Source organism: Bactrocera oleae, chromosome 2, assembly GCF_042242935.1.
Source record: "Bactrocera oleae isolate idBacOlea1 chromosome 2, idBacOlea1, whole genome shotgun sequence".
NCBI lineage: Eukaryota > Metazoa > Arthropoda > Insecta > Diptera > Tephritidae > Bactrocera > Bactrocera oleae.
The window spans coordinates 62,257,514-62,278,987 of record NC_091536.1 but is presented as its reverse complement, the minus strand read 5'-3'; the positions used below and the strand labels follow the sequence as shown (position 1 = coordinate 62,278,987).

At 37.1% G+C, this 21,474-nt stretch overlaps 1 protein-coding gene across 5 annotated transcripts in view; it reads left to right on the top strand.

Annotated features, from left to right (window-relative positions):
• LOC106622319 (microtubule-associated protein futsch) overlaps positions 1 to 21,212 on the top strand; it is a 58,110-nt gene extending 36,898 nt beyond the window's left edge. The window contains exons 3-12 of one of the 5 annotated variants that reach the window (XM_036368840.2): positions 2,930 to 2,950; positions 3,219 to 3,535; positions 3,664 to 3,789; positions 3,871 to 3,990; positions 4,045 to 4,436; positions 4,500 to 4,700; positions 4,758 to 12,189; positions 12,265 to 12,348; positions 12,406 to 13,735; positions 13,874 to 18,774. In XM_036368840.2, the coding sequence (XP_036224733.2) occupies positions 2,930 to 2,950; positions 3,219 to 3,535; positions 3,664 to 3,789; positions 3,871 to 3,990; positions 4,045 to 4,436; positions 4,500 to 4,700; positions 4,758 to 12,189; positions 12,265 to 12,348; positions 12,406 to 13,735; positions 13,874 to 14,589 (10,739 nt within the window). In that variant the 3' untranslated portion in view covers positions 14,590 to 18,774. Of the gene's footprint in view, positions 1 to 2,929; positions 2,951 to 3,218; positions 3,536 to 3,663; positions 3,790 to 3,870; positions 3,991 to 4,044; positions 4,437 to 4,499; positions 4,701 to 4,757; positions 12,190 to 12,264; positions 12,349 to 12,405; positions 13,736 to 13,873; positions 18,775 to 20,486 lie in introns of those variants that run through there. The other 4 variants (XM_070105465.1, XM_070105464.1, XM_070105467.1 and 1 more) reach the window with 4 other exon arrangements.
• Positions 21,213 to 21,474: the final 262 nt, after the last annotated feature.

The following is a 21,474-nucleotide window of genomic DNA, read 5'->3' as shown; positions in this document are numbered from 1 at the left end:
AAAGGTTTTAAAACTTTAGTTAAATAAATTCATCATCAGATGATTTTATAACCAATATCAACTGAACTTTCATCGCGGTGTAATTAGCGTAGCAACTTGTTAAATTTATGTAATTACAAGTGGTTGCTTTCAGCAATAGAGGAAAATTATTCTTATTCATTAGTAGAAAGGCAGGCAGAAAGGGAAAAGGCAGGCGTAGTAGGTGCGGAAGAAAAACTAGTGAATCATAACTACAACAATCCATTTAACGTAGTATAACACCTAGCATAACAAATTTATAATTTTTGATCCGATTTAGATCAAATATGCGCCACTTTATTCAATAAGAAAATCATTCCCCATAGATAGGTACAGATTTTCTTGTTACCAGGTCCGGACTATAAGGTGGATGCATAAGATCCCAATCAAGTTCTAGGAGCTTCCGGGAAGTCGTTATCGAAGTGCGTGGCTTGGCGTTGTCCAGATGGAACACAATTCAACTTTTATTGGCCAAAGTCGGCTGCTTTCTTCAGACGGTCTAATTGTTGACAGTACAGCTCCAAAGTAAGAGCTTGGCTGTTGAGATGTAGCTCATAGTAGATTATTCCCTACCAATATCGCCAATCGCACAGCAAACCCATTCGGACCGTTAATTCTGGCTTGAACTCCGTTAGCGTGGGTTCACCGCGATTTGACCACGGCCGTTTTCAGTTGGCTTTTGACATTTCGATACTATTGAAGTACTTCAAATTAAGCTGGACTTTTCTTGATATATCTGGACGGTATTCTGGATATATCGAAAACTTGTATTTTATATTTCTAAGATAATATGCGATGTCTCTATCAATTTAATAGAATAAATAAGCCAGGCTTTCCAGACAAAGTACATATTTCGAACCCGATTGTCTTACTTTTGGACTGTTTTTCTACACACAACTCCTTGGCTTCTACGATAACTTTAAAATTTAAACTAATTACCATTAATAATTAATTTAAAAACTTATATGAATAAAAATCTTTATTATGGCCTTCAAAATATGCAAGAATGCCAACGCTTAAACCCCACTTTTTGGAGCTTCAATCGTTGGATCGTTGGAAATTTTCGACACGATAAACCCATATCACGTCACCAGTATTGTTGCATTTTATGAACGTGCAGGATCATCAGCTACGTTGTCAAGCATTTTTTGCGAAGTCTACTCAATTGGTTTTGCAAAAGTTTCAGGTCTTTTGGTACGAGTCTTGCAATGAAACACTTCATATCCTAAGCATTTACCAAAATTATGTTTTTAATTTGAAGGAAGCACGCAAACGGGAAAAGATTTTTTTATTCTTTATTATATGCTTGGTATAGATTTTTTTTAATCTGGTAGTTGGGATTAAAAACTAAAAATATGATTTCAAATTAAAAAAAATAAATATTTAATCCGGTTTGTTGGAAAAAATTTTTTTTTTAATCCCGTATTTTGGATTGCAAAATAAAACAAGTAAGGAAGGGCTAAGTTCGGATGTAACCGAACATTTTATACTCTCGCAAAGTCAAATGGTATACTCGTTTGAGATTTCTTTGTGGATTGACTGATATTTTCGGTAGAAGGTCAACTATAGGCACTGGGGTCCACATATTCAGTACCTAGGGGCTTGAACAGTTTTGGTTCGATTTATACAATTTTTGGTCACAAGGTGGCATACTTTAAACGTATTATTCACGCAAAGTTTTACCCCGATACAATCATTGTTGCTTGATATGCATAGTGGAAAGTGAAAGAATCAGATGGAATTGAAAATGGTGTTTTATGGGAAATGGGCGTGGTTGTAGTCCGATTTCATCCATTTTCGTACTACAACATAGAAGTATAAAAAGAACGTTATGCACCGAATTTTGTTGAAATTGGTTAAGCAGATATCAAGATAGGGGTTTTCACCTAAAAGTGGGCTGTGCCACGCCCACTATCTAATTTTAAACGCGGTTCCTATAAAGTCATCTCATACCATGCCAGATATAAAATTTAATGTCTCTGGCGTGTTTAGTGCTTGATTTATCGCGGTTAAGAGTTAGGTTAAGAAGAAAACTAAAACTATTGCCAAAAAGATCCGCGTTCAATAGAATACATATGTGTGTATTAAAATATTAATATTTATATATAATTCACAACTCAAATCGGCAGCCTGATCAATTAAAATGTAAGAAAAACTATCACACAATTTTATACAAAAAATTTTTAAGTTATATAATATGTTCATCAAAAGTAATATTATCATTCGCATTTTGTTGCTTGAAAGTGCTAGCTTTTATGTTTCATGCATTTTTGTAGGCGAACTTTTTAATCCAACCTAAGCTTTACACTACAAGATTCCACAATTTTAGAGTTTTCTACTTCTATGTGTTGTTGTTCATCTTATTAAAAAAAAAATAATATATTAAGGTTATATTTATATTGTATTTGGGTATCAAATTAAAAGCTTTGAAATGTTGAATAAAAAGTTATCACAAGTATTTAATACTTAATCGTATGAAAGTAAATCTGTCCTCAGTTCGCTTTTCCGCTAATACGAGTAATTGTACATTTGTACAATATGTTTATGTCGCTAGTGGCTCAGACAATTTCATTTCGCTTTCATATTTCGTTCGCATAAATATTTTTCGCCTAACGCATAATTCATTTCAAAATTAAAAATTAAAAAAAAAATTTAAAATATTGTTGTTGTTTTTTTTCAAAAACATTAAAAATTATATTGTAAATTATGCTGAAATTGTATGTAAATTCTTTCTATGTGGTAATTGTGTTCTACTTTGGTTCTAAAATAATTCTTTTATGTTTTTGTTTCGTTTTTTCTTGTTTTCTCAAAAACAAAAAAACGTGTCTTTTTCCTGTAAAAATGCTAAATGCCAAACTACTACTACTACTGTACTACTACTCTCTATTAACCAATAAAAATTAACTAAAAGTTTGCATACTGCACGGATATTGTAAGTCTCTTTCGAAATCGTCATATATATTAATGTATATTTATTTATAGAAATCTGTATTTATGTATGTATATGAAATATTTTTACTCTTTCTATCTAGTACATACAATGAATTCTTTCTCTCTCTCTCTTTCTCTATCTACCGAAAAATTACATATGCGCCTTAGTATGATATATGCTATACAAAATTGTTATACATATTTGCAACAGTTGCATCTAATATGAATTTCCGTTTTGCGCTACAATTGAATTTCATTCGAATTTCCAGACAATGTTCATCCAAAAATGCGATTCAGTCTTTCACCGCCACCATCATCCAAGTCCGCTTCCGTCATAACATCGCCCACCAATATGCAGGCCAATTACGCACAAAGCAATTACAATGAACCACGTGTTTCCGGCGTTGGCGCCCGAAGTGACGATGATATCTCGCCCGCCAAAGCCACAGCAGCACCAACAGTCGCTGCAGCGCCAGCTAAGCACGATGTAGACGATGAGGCGGCATCTGACTACAATCAATGGTTGCACGCCATGAAGCTGGTGGCGCGCTTGCCAGGCGGCATGCCACCGGAATTTAGGCGCAAGGTAAGCTATGGTCGCCTGCGATTGTGGGTCAATCCACTGGGCCGGAAATATTTATGTAATTGTTTTTTAATTGAAATACTTTTTGGTTTTTTTTTGTACGCTGTGCCACTTACTTTTTGTCTGCCTAGTTGTGGCTATCATTGGCAGATAAATATTTGACATCGAAAAATGTAGACTGGGCCAAGGAGGAGGAGAAATGCTTCTGCGAAAAGTGGCGCGAAGATGACGAAGAGCTGGGCATACAAATTGTCAAGGTAAGTAGTTGGAATATATTGAAACTAACTCCTTATGCACATAGGCGGCTGAGCTTTTACAAAATCCACTTATTTTTGCAGGACTTGCACCGTACCGGCTCAAATCTGTGTACTGGTCCGGCGGCTACGATTAATCAGGCCAAATTGAAGCGCATACTTTTAGGTTATGCGCGCTACAATCCGGAAGTTGGTTACTGTCAGGTAATTTCTTTTAGACATCAAATTGCCCTCGTTTCATGCTTTATCTTGCCGTAGGGTTTCAATATGCTTGGCGCGCTGATATTGCAGGTCATGGAGAAGGAGGAAGCCGAATCAATGAAGGTGATGATCTATTTGGTTGAAGGCGTGTTACCCCCTGGCTACTTTCATGGTTCCATGGGTGGCTTGCAGGCCGATATGGCGGTATTTCGCGAGTTAATGCAAACAAAATTGCCGCGTCTGGCAAAACATTTGCAAAAGCTGCAGGGCCCTAGTGAAAATGCCTTCGAGCCTCCGCTAACGAATGTCTTTACTATGCAATGGTTTCTAACGATGTTCTGCACCTGCTTGCCAATGAGCTGTGTCTTGCGTGTCTGGGATCTTGTCCTTATCGAGGGCAGTGATGTGCTGCTACGTACAGCACTGGTGCTATGGAGCCTGTTGGAAGAGTAAGAACCTTGAGGGGGTTAATTGAATCATTGAGTATAGCAAAACACTTACATTCCTTACAGTCGCGTGCTGAGCACCCGCACAGCTGATGACTTTTATGGCAAAATGGGTTCCTTCTCGAGCGAATTACTTAATGGGCATCTAATTGATTCGAATGGCTTGATTGAGAAAGTGGTGCAACTTGGTCCGATACCGGATATACAGAAGTTACGCGACAAGCACCTATACAATATTACTCCTCTGCATCACAAACAAGGATTACAGTAATTTCATAATTTTTTTATGGAAAACTTAGAGCTTTAGTTTATTTCTTATTTCAGATTCTACTACGACGACGAAGAGCCCGGCTCGGATGAAGAATCACGACTGGCTGTCGCCACTGTTTGGGGTATGCCTTGGGGGCGTCGTGGTTCACAAGGTCAAACTACTAACGCTACCAAGCAAGTAACCGAGAATAAAGAGCGTCTAGCTCTGGATATTTCACTGCTAAAGAAGCAATATGATCGTCTGCGCGAACGTCAACGTCAAGCACACATTATTTTAACCACCGCCTGCTCCACAGCCCGCCAGAGCGCTATCGCCACAACTTCCACACAGTCTAATCAGTCGGTCGCTATGAATCAATTGCTTTTGGGTCGCGCTGCCATCGTTACGAACAAAGGTAGACGACCCCCGCCAGGTGCTATTCCTCCCGCCCGTAAGCCATCCCTGCCCACAGTGCTGCACTCAAGACAACCTGTGCGGCAATTGCGTCGTGGTGAGACTTTACACTGGCGTGATGCCGATATAAGTAAACGTCGTAGAGACAGTCTAACATGGAAGGAGATTAAGGCGGATCGTGCTACATTGTTGCGCGATGGTGTAGACGCTGTACCAAAGTCACAAAAAATTCGCTCGCGTATCGGTAAGAGCGACTCATCGTCGTACAGTGAAGAAAGTGAGGGTGACGACGAAGTTGGCGGCTCGAGTACTGATACAAGTCTTTGCGATGAGGACGATCCAAATTCGGGCGCTGATAAAACACATTCCTCTTCAATTGAAAATAGTCCCAAACGTAGAGCGAAATCATCCCGTAAAGCCAAAGAACTCTCTACGAAGCTAGAAACCCTAAATGAACCCAGTGATAGTGAGAAAGAACGTAGACGTCCTAAGTCTTGGGCACCTTCTTCAACTGAGATTCCTTTCATGCTTATGACATCCGATTCGCCGACATACAGTGGTGATGAGCAAAAGACACCACGTTCACATCATTTTGAGGAATTGATAAAGGAGGAGGAAGATAGCTCGACGGAATGCGATCGCCTCGGTTATAAAGGTGCAGCCGCGTCAGTGGAATGGTCTGACACTAAATTTTCATCTATCGCTGGCGATTTGGCTACTACGAAGCTAGGTGCACTACACATTCAGACAGATGTCTTAGAGTTTCCTGTGATAACAAGCACAAGTCAGCTTTCTCCAATGCCAGATATAATTGCTTACCTCAATGGTTCCAATATTAGTCCGTTGCCAACACCAAAACCACTCTTCCTCGACTCAACCAACTCCCTGGGCAGTGGGGATGATGGCGAGGAGGGTAAAAGATTTGCTGTCAGCGATGATGGTGTGACGAATCAGTATTTCGAACGTGTCAATAGTGTAGAGAGACCCACAAAGTTAGACTTATTTTATTCGCTCAACGAAGAAGATGGCATACGTAGAGACGAAGATGAAGCTACTGAACTAGTAGAGGTTGAAAAAAGTGATACTGTTGATACAAATTCAAGCGATTTCTGTGAAAAGAATGGTACACAAGATGGTATTAAAGAAATAGAAGCCACAGATGCAGACTCTCACAGACGCATGGAATTACTAATGGACTACTCTGAGAAGTCGTCAGCGGCTTTCATCGCTGAAGCGACTACTGAACTTTCCACAAGTTTAAGACAAGACAAAATGAAAGATTCGCACGAGACAGACGATTTTAGTAACACAGTTCACGGCAAAGTGGAGAATAATGAAATACCTAGAGGCACAATAAGAGATGCCAATATCCCTGGCGAAGCAGCTGCACATTTTGAAGAAAACTCTGCAAATGTGGAAGAGCACAAGGCGTACGAAGATAAGGTGAAAGCAAAGAAATCAAACACATTGAACAGTGCCTGTAGAAAACGACGTGATCCTAGACGTATGACGTTAACACGTTCTGCAACTATCGACATTGAGGAGCGCTTTCAGACAATGGAACGCAGAATGAGTGAAAATAGTTTTCGAACAGACAAAGTGAAGACTAACGGCGATAATATGTTTGCTGAAGACAGTGCTAGAAAAATTCCAACAACAGCTGAGTTGGAAAAAAGGTTGAACACGCTGGAGAAGGAAATGAATGTGGACGCGAATGTGAGGAAAAGGTTTGCAGAAAGTAGCGAATTTAGAGATTTGTCTAAACACAAATCCACAGAACTAACGAACAGCCCTTTTACAGAATCAAAACACGTCGAAGATTCAAGCAAAAACTTCAATGAAAATTCCATAATAGAAGATTTAGCAGTTAAGCCCCTTGATACCGACATTAGAAATAGTATATCTGTTATTGTACACTCTGAAAACACACCTGAAGATGCATTATCGAAACGAGCCAGCAATCACATATATTCAACTACAAAACTGGAAGATCGGTATAATGCATTGGAGAGACAGTTAAGTTCAAATGGTTTGCCAATTAAAAGTTCAATGGATTTGCGACAGGATGATAAAGCGGATGGGGCTAAAGATATGCCAACTCCACCCAATACGCCAACCGATGGTAATAAGCAAAATTTAGAGAAAGGTGAGAGTCAAAAGAAGCTCAAAAATGAAATTGAGACAGATGAGGACTTGGAAAAAGAAGAGGAAGTCAAGGAAACCGAAAAACCACGCTTAAAGAAATTGCCTTCTACTGCCGAATTGGAAGACCGATTTAATGCACTTGAACGAAGAATGAGCACACAGAAGTCAAGTCCCTGCAAAACAAAAAAGGAGCCACCCGACGAAGCCAATGTCGAAGAAAGAAGTGACACGAAAGAGAGACCAAAATATGAAGACAGCGACGTTGAAAGTGTAATTAAAGAGAAACCAAAAACTTTTAGCGATGAGGATATAAGAACAGAAGAAGTTAAAGAGAACATACACTTTGCTGAACAAGTTGAATTACAGTCGAGTACCAAAATTGAAAATGCAAAATTAAATGAACAGAGCGAAAAGGAGAAAGGACATGAGGAAGAAAATGTAAAACGTACAAGAGAAAAGTCTCCAGGAAAATATTCTGCGGGCGAAAGTAAACAAGGTAGCAATTTAGAACGTCCGGGCCATGATGACAATGGTCAAGTCGATACTAGAATGACTACTAAAACAACTAAAATAGAAATCGATACAGAGAAGAAGGTGAAAGAATGTAAAAACTTAAATGACACTAGTAACGGGAGCAAATTAGAAAATCAATCAAAAGAACGCGATGGTGGGCATAGTGAAAAGCCAGTAGAAGAAAGCAAAAGCGAAGAAGCAAAAAGTTCGGGAAGAAAATCACCACCAAGTACGGAGGAGCTTGAGAAGCGCTTTAAAGCTTTAGAAAAACAAATGAGTAGCGCCAGCTTGGTGAGTAGCAAAGAAAAGAAAAGTACAATAGAAATTACAAAGACGCACGAAGTTAGGAACAAAGAACGTTCACAAAAATCTGCAGAAACTGTCAAACAAAATAAAAGCTCAACGCCAACTGAAAAATGTCAGACAAAGTCTGAGGTAAAAGAAAATCCACGAAAAACTGAAAATACAGGGGAAAAGTCTAACGAAAGATTGGAATTGTCAAAAGAATCCGAAAAGGCAAAGTCAAATAATATTGAGCAGAAGAAAATCGCATCACAGTCCGAACACACTAAAGCACAAATTCAATTAGAACAAAGCAAAGATATACCAAATTCTGAACCGACAAGAGATGCTAACGCAGTCAAGAACTTTGAGGAAAAGTGCAAGCAAGTCAACAGAGAGTTAACTAAGCAGGATGGGACTGACCTAGATCAGACTCAAAACAAAGTAAAGATACCAGATCCTAAGCTAATTGAGGTCTTTAATGAGAAATGTAAAGAGGTCAACGAAAAATTAACGAAAACCACTGAAAAGATAGAAGTCCAGCCAGAAGCGGAAAAAAGTAACAACTCTCTAAGTGTGAAAAGTAAACGTCGTGCCTCTGAACCGCCATCTACAGAAGACTTAGAGAAACGTTATGAATCTTTAAAAAGGCGAATGAGCACTAAATCGATAGCTGAAAAAGAGCACGGTGTAAAAGTAAAGTCTGAGACAGTTGTAGAGGAAGAGTCACATGAGTTACCGGAAGTAAGGATTACCACCAAGGAACCGAAAAGGAAATCTTTGGAACCACCAAGCACTGAAGACTTGGAGAGCCGATACGAGGCATTACACCGGCGAACAAGTGAGCAAAACGCACAAAGAGTCGAAAAGGAACAAGAAAGAGAGAAACGAGGAAAGAAAGCAACACAAGAAAAGACAACGAAAGCCACGGATAAAGAGAAATTCACTAAGGCACAAAATGATAAAGAAAAAACTGCAGTAGATGATACACAGGTGTCCTCTCACATACCCGTCGCTCCACCTATGCCATTAAAAGATTCAACAGAAACACCATTCAATGACGAACAACACCGCGCTCTCATACAAGAGTTCCAGAGTAAAATTAAAGTACAACCCAATGGCGAAAATCTAAAACCCAGCGACATTAATCCAAATCGCCGAATAACACCAGAACGACAACGAACATCGCCGTTCGATGGAACCTCGGAAGCACATGCAAACACCGCTTTCTTTAGATCGGAGAATTACGAACCTTGGTACCATCAATCATACAAAATGGTTCGTCGTTTCTCCGATTTACCATCAAGAGCTGATCTTGAGAATCGTTTACAATTTTTGGAAAGACAATTGATCATGAAATTCTACAAGCAGCGCTGTGCAAGTGATTCCGAAGTGGCATCGAGAAAACATTTCGCCGATTTGAAGAGTCAGTCCGCAGACGACGAAGTACCCACCACATCCACACGTGCTCAACAGCAAACAGCCGATGATTTGGAAAAGCGTGTGTTAGCGCTAGAAAAGCAGTATAGTGAAAATAGTCTCAAGTTGCTAGAAGCTGTGCGAATAAAGGAACAACAAACAGCTGTAGCGACAGACTCACCACGGCGACTCAGCTTAGAGACTGTTGATGCGACCGGTAAAGAGCTCGTGCGTTACGTCGGAGAACTCGAAGAAACTGGTGCCCTCAAACCGATCAATATAAGTATTAATATTAAAATGATGCTCAAGCGAAATGAGGACACTGACAAAAGTACTAAGCCTAAAGATAACCTCCCGACAGCAGCCGAATTAGAGAAGCGTCTCGAAGTGTTAGAACAGCAACTAAAGTTGTCCAGGTCACGTCGTGAGGGTAGCATCGACCAATCTAATGATGGTGGAAAGCAGGAATTGAAGAAATCCGAAGAGATATCAGATGAAGCTGCAGTCAAAGAAAAGACCAACGTTGAAGTTGTAAACGAAACGCCTGAAATTAAGAAGGTTGTAAAAGAAGTATTAAATGAAGAATGTAAAAGTGACAACAGAGTTTCAGATAATGTAAGCAATAATAAAGATAACAAGGAAAAGAGTCAGATAAAATCTGATGCTTTCGAAAGTATAAGTAATAAAAAAGATGACAAAGAAAAGGGTGAGGTAAAAACTGACGCTTCAAAGGCTGAGAAGACATTGGAGAATCAACAAATTGCGCGTTCAAATAAAGAATGTATTAATAATAAGGAAAAATCTAATGATGGAGATACAAGCAATATGAACTCAGAACCTCAGCAAGTTGGCGAGCACAATAAGGCGCAGAACTTGTCAAAAGAGGAAAAAACAACCCAAGAAAACGGTCGTGCCAACAATATTTCTGTTGAGAAAGATGTACTTGGAAAGGAGACACAAGTCGAAAGCATAAAGGAGACAGAAACAGTTAAAGACTACTCAGCGGTACAAAAAGATTCAAACAAAGAAAAGCAGGATGATAGCAAAGCTCCAACCAAAGGAATGGAAAGTCATGAAGCCACGGAGTGTATACGCGCTCCCACACAAACTGCCATTCAAGTTGGAACGTCCGATCCCAACAATAAAACGATGGTATTGTTGCTCGATAACGAACCAAAAGCTGTTAAAGTTCGACGACTGACGCGTGCAAACACAGAGGAGTTAGAGAACCTATTTCAGGCGCTCGAAAAACAGTTAAGTGATCGCAATCTTATTAAATCTGAAGATGGCAAACTGATGCGAGCTGCCAACAAGCCGGATGTGGCGACATCTGAAGAATCGAAAGCGATAACTCAACTCTCGAAGGAAATAGAAGATTTCACTAAATCAGATAAATCAGCAAAAGAAGATGAAGCAACGCCCAAAAAGTGCGCGGATGCGTCAAAAACACCGACCGCCGAGGACTATGACTGGGGAACGGACCCCGTTAAACGACATTTGAAACGTAAGACCGCACATCTGCCATCAACTAAAGAGTTAGAAGCGCGTTTCAGATCACTGGAACGACAAATAAAACTGCTTGAAGATGTAGAAAAAATCGACGTCGAGCAACGTTTAAATGAAATTGAGCGCAAAATCAAAATGCAGTATTCGTTGTCGCACGAGAAAGATTTGACGAAGTTCTTAGAGCTCTGTGAAGGCAAGAACCTGGACGAACTGCCCGAAGCTATATCGGCTGCACGTGATAAATATCAGCCAGATGAAGCCGGAGCTGCTAGAACACCCACACCAAAGAAAGATCGCTCACCATATACCTCTCCTTTGCGTAATAAAGAAAAGACACCTTACACATCACCAGCGCAAACACCGCGACAATCCCGAAGTCCCAAAAGACATACCTCGCCGGGGCGTGTTCAATATGAAGATATGAATGCATCAGGCAGTAAAAGCCCCAAACGTCGTGTTTCGCCTGGACATGTTCGGTATGAAGATCCAAATATACCATCGACAGAGGATCTTGAATATCGTTTTCGAGCTTTGGAATTGCCCAGATCCAAATCGAGAGAATCGTTGAATAGCAAAGCACATAGAAATGTTGGAGATTCCAAGAAATCACTAATACATCCATTGGAAATGTTGCTTGATCCCAGTCCTGATGAGGATGCCATACCAACAACCGGCGAATTGGAGCACCGAATTCGTGTACTGGATGGTAAAAGAAAAACACCTTCACCTTCTCGGCGACCACGTTCACGCTCGCCAACCATTGAAGATATTAAAAATAGAAAATTAGCTGAAGAACAGCTACCGCGAACACCTATACATAATTTAGAAAAGCTTGTCGCCTCACCAACTAAAAGAGGATTACCTACAGCTGAAGAGCTAGAAGCACGTATGCGTGCCCTGGAAGAAGAGCACTGCTTTGACTTTAAAATGCAGAAATCATACCAGGAATTCAATCGAAAGTTAAAGGATGTTGTGTCGCCATCGCTTTCCTTTGAAGAATTCAAAACGTCAAAATCACGCGAAGAAAGCCCCAGACGTGGTGAAGCTAACCGCTCAACTACACCGAAATCAGTGCTACGAGACACCGCCAGCATTTATGAGGATGTACAATATAGATCAACTAGTCCCAAGGCCATACGATTCCGTGACGAAGCAGCCGATTATGTGCCTTCTATGCCGTATAGGCCCAAATCGCGGACCAATATACGTGATGTCACTGGACGAATGGTGGGCACCATTAATTCTGGCGCTTTAGAAATAATTGAAGAAAATTCTAAATATCTTCAACGTATTCTTAAGCAGACTCTTACAGATTCATGCAGCAGCATAAATGCTATCGGACACCAGACGGAAGGACTTGACGAGTTTGGCAGTCGACTTATGAGGGTGAGTTGTACGTGAAACTTTAGTTTCCTAACTAATATTGTTATCGTAACTCTGTAGGAGACATCACCGCTACAACGTACAGGCAGTCACACCGGTATACCGCTGCGAACAAATGACAACATCAACGAGCGCTTGGATTCCATAAAAAATACGATCAAGTCCATCGACACGTTGTGTGAAGAGAAACCATATCATAAAGAACGTTGTCAGCGTTACATCGATTCACTATTTTCCGACTCGATTCACTTCGCCAGCAAGAAGACCTCGCTCGAAGATCTCTCACACTCTGAGAACCGTGTGCACGAATATGGGCCCTCTATACGTGTCTCAGATCACAGCCAAAGGCATTCGGACTACTTATATGGACGCACGATAGGTTCGGCAGACTCCATACGGTCTACGAGTCCACTGCGCGCTGCTAGTCCATTGCATCATCGTTCAAATCGGGATATACGACGCGAAATTTCACCACGCCGACGCCGCGAGGAAGAGCATGAAGAATACCAGAGTAGGGTAAGACGTGAAAATATGTTGCCAAATTATTATTTATTTGATAATCATAGAGATGTAAGTAGTAGTAGTTTAATTAAGTTTCATAAAGTAGATAGACAACTAGACACATACAAATATGATGATAGAGACAGATCAAGTTCACGATCGGCCTCCAGATCGCCGTTAAGGTCGCCGTATGGATCCAGGGAGACAATGATGACGGCAGAAAGGATGTTGCACGACAACACCAAAGCCAACACACTACAACACAACACTAACACCTACAACAGCTGCCACGACAACAACCGCTACAATACAAAAACAATAAACGATAAAAATTTCGAATTGGATTTAGACAGACAGGAAGCGTACACCATGCATCATCATACTACGGACATGCTACTGGGTCTTGATCCACTTAAACGATCCACTACACCCATTTATGCGCCCGGACGACTCGATATACGTCACACCACAGTTACATCAACCTTCTACGATCGTTTATTGGCGGAAAAAGAGATTGAGCGAAAATTTTGTCGACCATCTAGTCGTTCGCCCATCGTTTCACCTTCGGTTACGTCGAAAAGTTATGTGGACCTGGCCAGTGCAAGCTCTAACGCGCTATATCAAGACAGATCTCCAACAGCTGCGGTAACTATGCGTCCAGATAGGTCCGCTGGCTTGTCCAGCCTCTCTAATACAGAAAAACCACAACACTATCGAAATTCGATGACTGGCAGTTATCCATGTACCACTTATAGCGACACCAACCAGACAAACCTTTCGAACAGCAACACGACTATCGCGAAATTTAGTACCAACACCGACACCCACACCACCATCACCACCAACAATTATACTACCGCTACACTAAATTCGGCCACAACAACCACAGGTAATTCAAGCACTTATTCGTACGAAAGCACTAAACTCACGCGGTTCCCTCGGGTAACCGAACCTACTAGTATGGACTTACGCATACAAAGTTGTGATAATATACTGATGCAATTGAAATCTGCTTCTATAACTGCAGCTGGGTTAGGGCCTATGAGCAACAGCACAATAACGACTACAACAACAGCAATAACTGCAAATACGACCGGAACGCCGACGATATCGACTAAGACGGCGGCAAGCGACCGTTTGCCCGTCTCGATCACCACTCAATATCAAATTGATGGTCTGAGTGATAATAGAACCAACTACACCACTAACTTCACCTCAACACCAGCTATAACAACAACAATTACCAATTTTTCCTTCTCTTCTATGAACATCACAAATACACCTATAACAACAACAACAGCAACAGTAGTAAACTTGAACAGCAAGCATAGCTTCACAATTCTGGACAGATCAACAACAACAAAAACAATACCCATAACAACAACATTATTTAGTACTGACACAACGACTATGACGACCACAACAGCAGCAAATACTTACAATTTGTATAATCTGACGACGACGACTGCAATGACTACAACAACAACAAACACCACAGCTGTTGGCAGTGAAAACACCAACAAATTCATCACAAATAATTCGTCTCCATCATTTCTGTCCTACAATGCGACTAGTGGCGGCAACCTATACACGAGTAACACAGCCCTGGGTATGGCTCTACCAAGGATGCAACCAACTTCCGTTACAACAACATTCGCCTCATTGGGCCTTTACACTAGTAATTTAAATAGCTACAACAATAATAACAACAACTTTGGCAGCAACAACAGCCAGTTGAATTAGTACAACAACGACAACAAAAAAATTTTATTGAAGTGAAAAAAAAACTATGAAGACTCTTGGAGTTAACCGAGCTGCCTAAATATACAAAAACAAAATATGAAGAAACCCGAAAAAACCAAGCGAGTATGTGTAGTGTAGGGTAGCACGGAAAAACTGAATGCTGTGTGTCTGTAGTTGAATTGAGAGAAATGTTGTTAACAAGTTTTTAGCATCGGAGCAAAATAAGATAGAAATTATATTTACATACATACAAGCATAGAAGTAGTTATACATACGTATACTGTAGTACGAAAGAAATTGTAATTAAATTTCGATTCGGAAAATCAATAGAGCGTTTATTTAATTGTAGCTGTAAGATATGGCCGATAATGCCGGTAGAATTAATCCTATCGGAATTGGATAACTCAAGCGCGCAAAATCAGAGAGGAACTGTTTTCATTATTTTCACACTTTTCCCTTAATAACGAAATACGCTAAAGCTTACGCGCAAAAAAAAGTATCTCGGGCATGTCGAAAACCTAACGTAACATGCATTCTTTTTAAAGTCATTATTCTAGAGTAGAAGACTCAAGATACGGAACTGTCGAGAAAGAACCGTTCTGTACTTTCGAAGAAGTTTTTTCCAAAAGTATACTAAAGTAATCATATGACACGGTATTTTATAGAACCATCTTTAGAATTTAAAAGCTCAGAGAAATGATAAAGTGCAATCTTATGATAAATCCTTTTACAGATGTAGATACTTGTAATATCAATGAGTTCCAGCAACATTCACAGCAGGCTACCTTTCTTTAAACTGCTGCGAGACTGAAAAGTTCGTATCATAAAAGATTTGATTTAAAAAAAGGGTTTCAACCTTTACGATCTTTCAAGGGATTTTTCAACTTTTTACTCTTATATAGACTTTGGTTTCGACGATTTCTTTCCTTCATATACTCTCTTGAGGTGGAGAATACGGTGGATGCGGAAGCAATTCGAGGCCCAGTACATGCAGCTTTATCATCGTCTTCAATTAAGGCAATTTTTCGCAACTTCCTTTTAAAACATCTCCACAAAGTTGTATGAGAGAGCCGATGATATCTATGATTTGCGCATTCTTTCCATGCATTGAATTTGTTTCGGATTTTTGAATTACTTTTAATTGCGCTAAATGGAAGTGAAATGATGGAATTATATGTTAGTCGTTGTCATACAAGTATATCACGCTAAAATTTAGGTTTCTTACATAGAACAGGTCCAAACACTATCCAGAATTGTCTATTCCTTGTCATTTTTAACCGATCGTAAGTGAGCTCGTGCAGCTCTCACTTTACACAGAGTTGAGCAAACAGCATCTTCCTTTGATATCTCAAGAATGTCAGTTATCTCGATCAACTTCAATTCACGTTCATCCAAAAATGTTTTGAAGTGTTTGTTTAGTTAGTTTTTGATGTTTCATCTGGCCTTTTCCAAATATTCTGTTCAACTAAATAAATTCAATTAAGCTTTTGTAATTTATTTTTCCAATTACAATCAAGGTTGAACTCGTTTTTCGATCTCATTCGACTTTATTTTATTTGAGTTATCCGATTTCGGGTAATATTTGTAAACGTAATATTTGCACTTATAAAACTCAGTAGCTTAACACGGAGTACATGAATAATCGCCTTGCACGAGTTTTAAGAGAGTAACCGCTTTTTGAAAATATGTAGCTAACGCAACTATGAGTGATTCAGATATAAACGAGGAATGTTTGCTTATAAGAAAATATGTAGTGGAGATATGCGCTTAGTATCACAAAGACATTATTTACACGATTTTATGTCTCAAGAAAACAAATAATTTTACATTTAGTATGCAGTGTTATGCTCAAAATTTTATTGAATATGCGATAAACATATATAAAGAGTGCTTGATTTTAAAGGTTTTAATGAGCGACAATAATATGGCTCTGGTTATCAGAAGTTTCAATGTTTAAAACAAATATGAAAATTGAATGTAACCTTCATGAAGTTCTTACTAATTCTGAAGGTTTTAACTTTGATGTTTGATCTGTTCACAAATTTTTAACAGCAGTTTTTACTTGTTATTTTTATTGAAAAATCGTGTTTATAGTTAATTGCTTGTGGAACCGGCAGTAATCCTTTAAAATTTAATTTAGTAAATAATATTTTTTGAAGACCATTTATGTAATAACTCCACGTATTTACAAATATTTGAAAAATTGAATGCCATGCCTTAATAATTTGTAATACTTATATGTGTTACATTTCATATTAATCGATTTAAAATTAAGTAGAAGGAAACGTCGGAGACCCTACAAAATTCATATGCATGACGAGCTGAGGCAATTTAGCCCTGTACGTCTGTCTGTCTGTATATACGCGAACTAGTCCCTTAGCTTTTGAGATATTGATCTGAAATTTGGCGCACTGCCTTTTGTCTTCAAGAAGAAGCAGATTAGCCGAAATCGTGCTTGTGTCTTTTTTTACTTATTCGATATTTAAGAGATAATTTCAAACAAGCGTTTCAATTTTATCGCAGTGCAGTAGCAATTCGTTTTTTATGAGAAAATTTGAATATTAATGGCAATAAAAGTTCTTTGATACATCTTTGATCTAAGAAATCACTTCGTGGATTCCATTCTATTGCGAGTGAGTAATATCGCCGATGTTCTAACTCAACGTGTGACCTAATCATCTATATTTGCGCATTCTAATTTCTTTTTCAATTTTGCGCTGGCCTTTAACTTTTCATAAACTCAGTTTTATATTCGCTTTGGCCATATATTGTAACTTTATGCTTCTTATATTAACATATCCTTGAAGTTTACTTTCATATAAGTAGTGTCTCCAGTAGATAGCCAAGTTTCACAATCATACAGGTTTTACACAGACATTAAATATCTTGAGCTTTACATTCTCGTGTATAATTCTCTCTTTCCAAACATTTGAGTATAGCAAAGCTGGACTTTGCTTTTAGCATTCGTATTGGACAGTAGACTACTCAAGTACTCAAATTGTGAAAGATTTTCGATTGGCGCGTAAGTAGTGTCATGAGAGGAAGTATTGCTGGCATTTATTAATAACTAGGTTCGTCTGTGGTCGAAATTCGACCAATAGAAAATACAGTTTATTAACAATGTTAATAGAATTTAAATTTTATTGAAGTATTTGAACAAAATGTGAACAAAATCTAAAAAAAAGTTGAAGAAAACAATTCAAATAATTTAAAAAAAAAATAAAATTTATAACTCAGTCTCGCGCAAAATCGCTTGTTCTGTTTCTGTCTTTGGCTTAATTCTACATTGAATTAAATCGGTCAATTTAAATATTTCGTCGTATGTGGCCACGTATGCACCTGCGAACGGATTCCAAAATAATTAGTGTAAAATATTAATGAATTATTTCAATGAAATACCGATGAAGCCTCAAACTTATGCTCCATTTTGAAATAACAAAGAAATTATCTTACCTTCTGCTGCGTACATTTGTTCTTCAGGTTACAGCGGAAACACGGAGTACATGAGCACTTTATGAATCCGCAATTTCCTGGAACAGCACCTTCTTCTGAAGAAATTAAACATTCTAACATAATTTATCGCGTGGATGCTTCAATTGATCGCATTTATTATTCAATGAATCGCTTTCAATTTTCAGTTGATCGCGTTCATTCTTTAATTCAGCCACAATTTGCAACAACAATAAGTTAGCTATTTATACGCATCCATTTTGCATCATAGGCCATTAAAACGTCAAAGAACAGTTAAAAATTCCCAAGCTAGATAGCTTTGGTTAGATGTAGCTTATAGCTTCTTGATTTAGACAGCATATTTTAAATTGGGTATCCACGAAATTTGACACTGTCCATTGGCATTCGTTAGAGTTAAGTTCTCTGATCTTTTTTTTGAATGTTTTTTTGTAGAGGTATTTTATTTAGTAATCAAGTCAAGACAATGTGGATTTACAGAAACTAATGCACTTTATCAATCAGTGATCAATTTTGAAAAATTTTCGATTCCCTTGGTACTCCAGAGGACATCCGTGAGGAAGATTTTTCTGCTTAAAATAATCTCAAATACAACCAAAATATTTATTATAACAATTGATGAATATAGATAATAATCGAAGAACGAGTTGAAATTTGTATATTTCACAAAATGACGGCTTCCATAAAAAGTAGTTTTTTTAAAAAGTGGCTTAAAAATCAAAATTATTATCTCAAATCGTATTCCTTCGATTATTGCCTAACAAATATAGCTAGGCTTCTCATCGGCTCTCAAAACATCATTTCGAGAAAAACGCGTCAGAAATCTTATTCCTTCGCTCATTACCTGACAATTATATCTAAAAATTTCGTGTGAAATTTAATTGGTCTAGCTGTTACGCAGAAATTGTCCTGCTCTGACAACAGCATTTCGAGAAAACGCTTTTAAAGCTATGAGAGAAACTTTTTTATTTGCCGGATCAACTTGAAATTTTATAATTGAAAAAATCCTTTTTGACATTCACAAGTGGATATAACACCTTACGAGCGCAAAGCTTGATATTCCATTTTAGAGACGATAGTAGATCCATTTTATTTAAAATTTCTTCTAGAGACATATATAAAATCGAAATGAATCTGCTGCTGGTTATTCTTAAGTAAATCTCAATATTTGCGAAACAATTTTCTATTTTTTATTAAAAACATATAATTTTGTAAATGAAATTAATATAATTATTTAAACCATTAAAAAAAAAGAAAAACAGAAACAGCTAATTTCTCTAAAACTAACTAATTTATTGTTGTAAATGCGAAAAAATCGAAGTTGATTACATAACAGTCGTAAAAATGCGCTCCAAAAAAGAGTTAAAAAAGTTGGCCAATCTTGTTCGATTTCCCTTCGGTCTAAAAACATACAAACCTGCATATTAAATTGTTAAAAAGAAAACACAAATGAACATTACTATAGAATTTTACACTGAATAAAAAAAATATTACACACATTTCTTCTTCTAAAATTATACTCATAACTATAAAGCAATAATGAAAGCATACATAGAAATATATGAAGCTCGAAAAGGCAGTTAGTCGAGAAACAGCAATAAGTTAGTCTAATTATATGAACAGTTAAGTAGTTAATCGAGCACCAACATTATCCTTAAACTTCACCCTTCAAAACTTATTTATCTGCACGCATTTTAGCACACATTAACATAGCAACAATAGATCTGTACTTACATAGATATTATAATAATAAACTTTATAATTGATTCAAGATCAATAACATTTTTCGGAATTTTGCACCTGAAAACTGGTTGGGCCTACAAGCATAGCACCACTTGCAACATACCTCATATATTCATACATTCAAGCATACATATATATATATATGCTTAGTGAGCAACTTACTTGCTTATAGAAATAGTAATACTATACCAAAAATTCTACTCTAGCATTAAAAATAATTAAAGAAAGCTAACTAATACTATACCCTTAAACATATTAATATTCAAATAAATTTCCTTGAACTCTTACTTGCCCCTCTCGATCGTTATTCAATGTAATGCGTTTGAAGTTTCCAGTTATAAACAAATACCTACATACTCAAATAGTTCAGTAGTTTCTTAAAGGGCTCGAAAGCGCTTATTTAACTACTAACTGAAAGTATTAAAGTTTTTATAAAAAATACTTTATTAGCGTATTTGCTCAACTTCAGTATCTTAGTACAGCATTAAATTTCGAAACATTGTTCAAAGACCCAATTAAATGTTAATGACTGAATTTCCATATATATTGTATGTAGTAATTATATAAAAAATTACGATAACAAAAACGCATATATTATACACATATTGTATTAAATTATAAATTAGTTAAATATTTTGGACATAATGTGAAATTTACAAATAGTAATGAGATATTTATAATTACAGTTATTAAATGAAAAGAATATTTAATCAAGCATTCAGAAAGCTTCGTTTTGAATAATATATAAGCGAAAAGGTGAAGCAATGTCGAAATCGCAAAAGGAAAACAAATACAATATAATAAATAAATTTAAAAAATATATATATATTATATATAAATAAATAAAAAAATACACAAGCATCAAAAATCGAACCAAATTCACTACAATAAAAAATTGTATTATATACAATAATACTTTGCGTGTGTGAGTATTAGGGCAATGCATGTAGGTATATTAAATATACAATAGCAAAATTTTAGTTAAATTTAAGCTGCAACAGATGAAAAATATATTTATAGATTAAAAATATTTAAACATATGTCTAATGAAGATTTCTTATGTTAATTAAATTGTTTTAGTGTATTTAAAACTTGTTCTTAATTTTTGTGTGAATTAAAATTACTATTTTTCATATATTTTTAATAGTTATGTAAAATTTAATTTGTACTTATAAAAAAAATAATTATATATTATATTATAAACTAGTACAACAATTAAAGTTAAAAATGCAATTTTCCAAATATTTAATAGCTATGTTACGTTATGTATGTTTATGTAAATACCATATTGTATAATCATATATATCTATTTTGTTATATAGTTTGTGTAATTTGCTTATTTATTAAGGCATTAAAAATAATTATATCGATAATAATACTAAGCAAAGCCAATAAAAGCGCATTAAATAAAAATCAACAAAAATAATTTATAACTTTTACTCAAATTCCTTAAGACGTTCGTAAAGTAAATTGTACAGGGTGCAACAAAAAGGGTAGACACAAAATAGTGACAGCTCATAAATGAAACGAAGTGTCAAACTTTTATAATATCTGAAAAGCCTTTCTCCCTTTCGTACATGACATCATAAATTAGTAAATTTTGCTGTCATATGCAGTGGTAAACAAGAAAAAGCCATAATACGCTTCGCAGGTCCATTTCTTATAGAAACATAT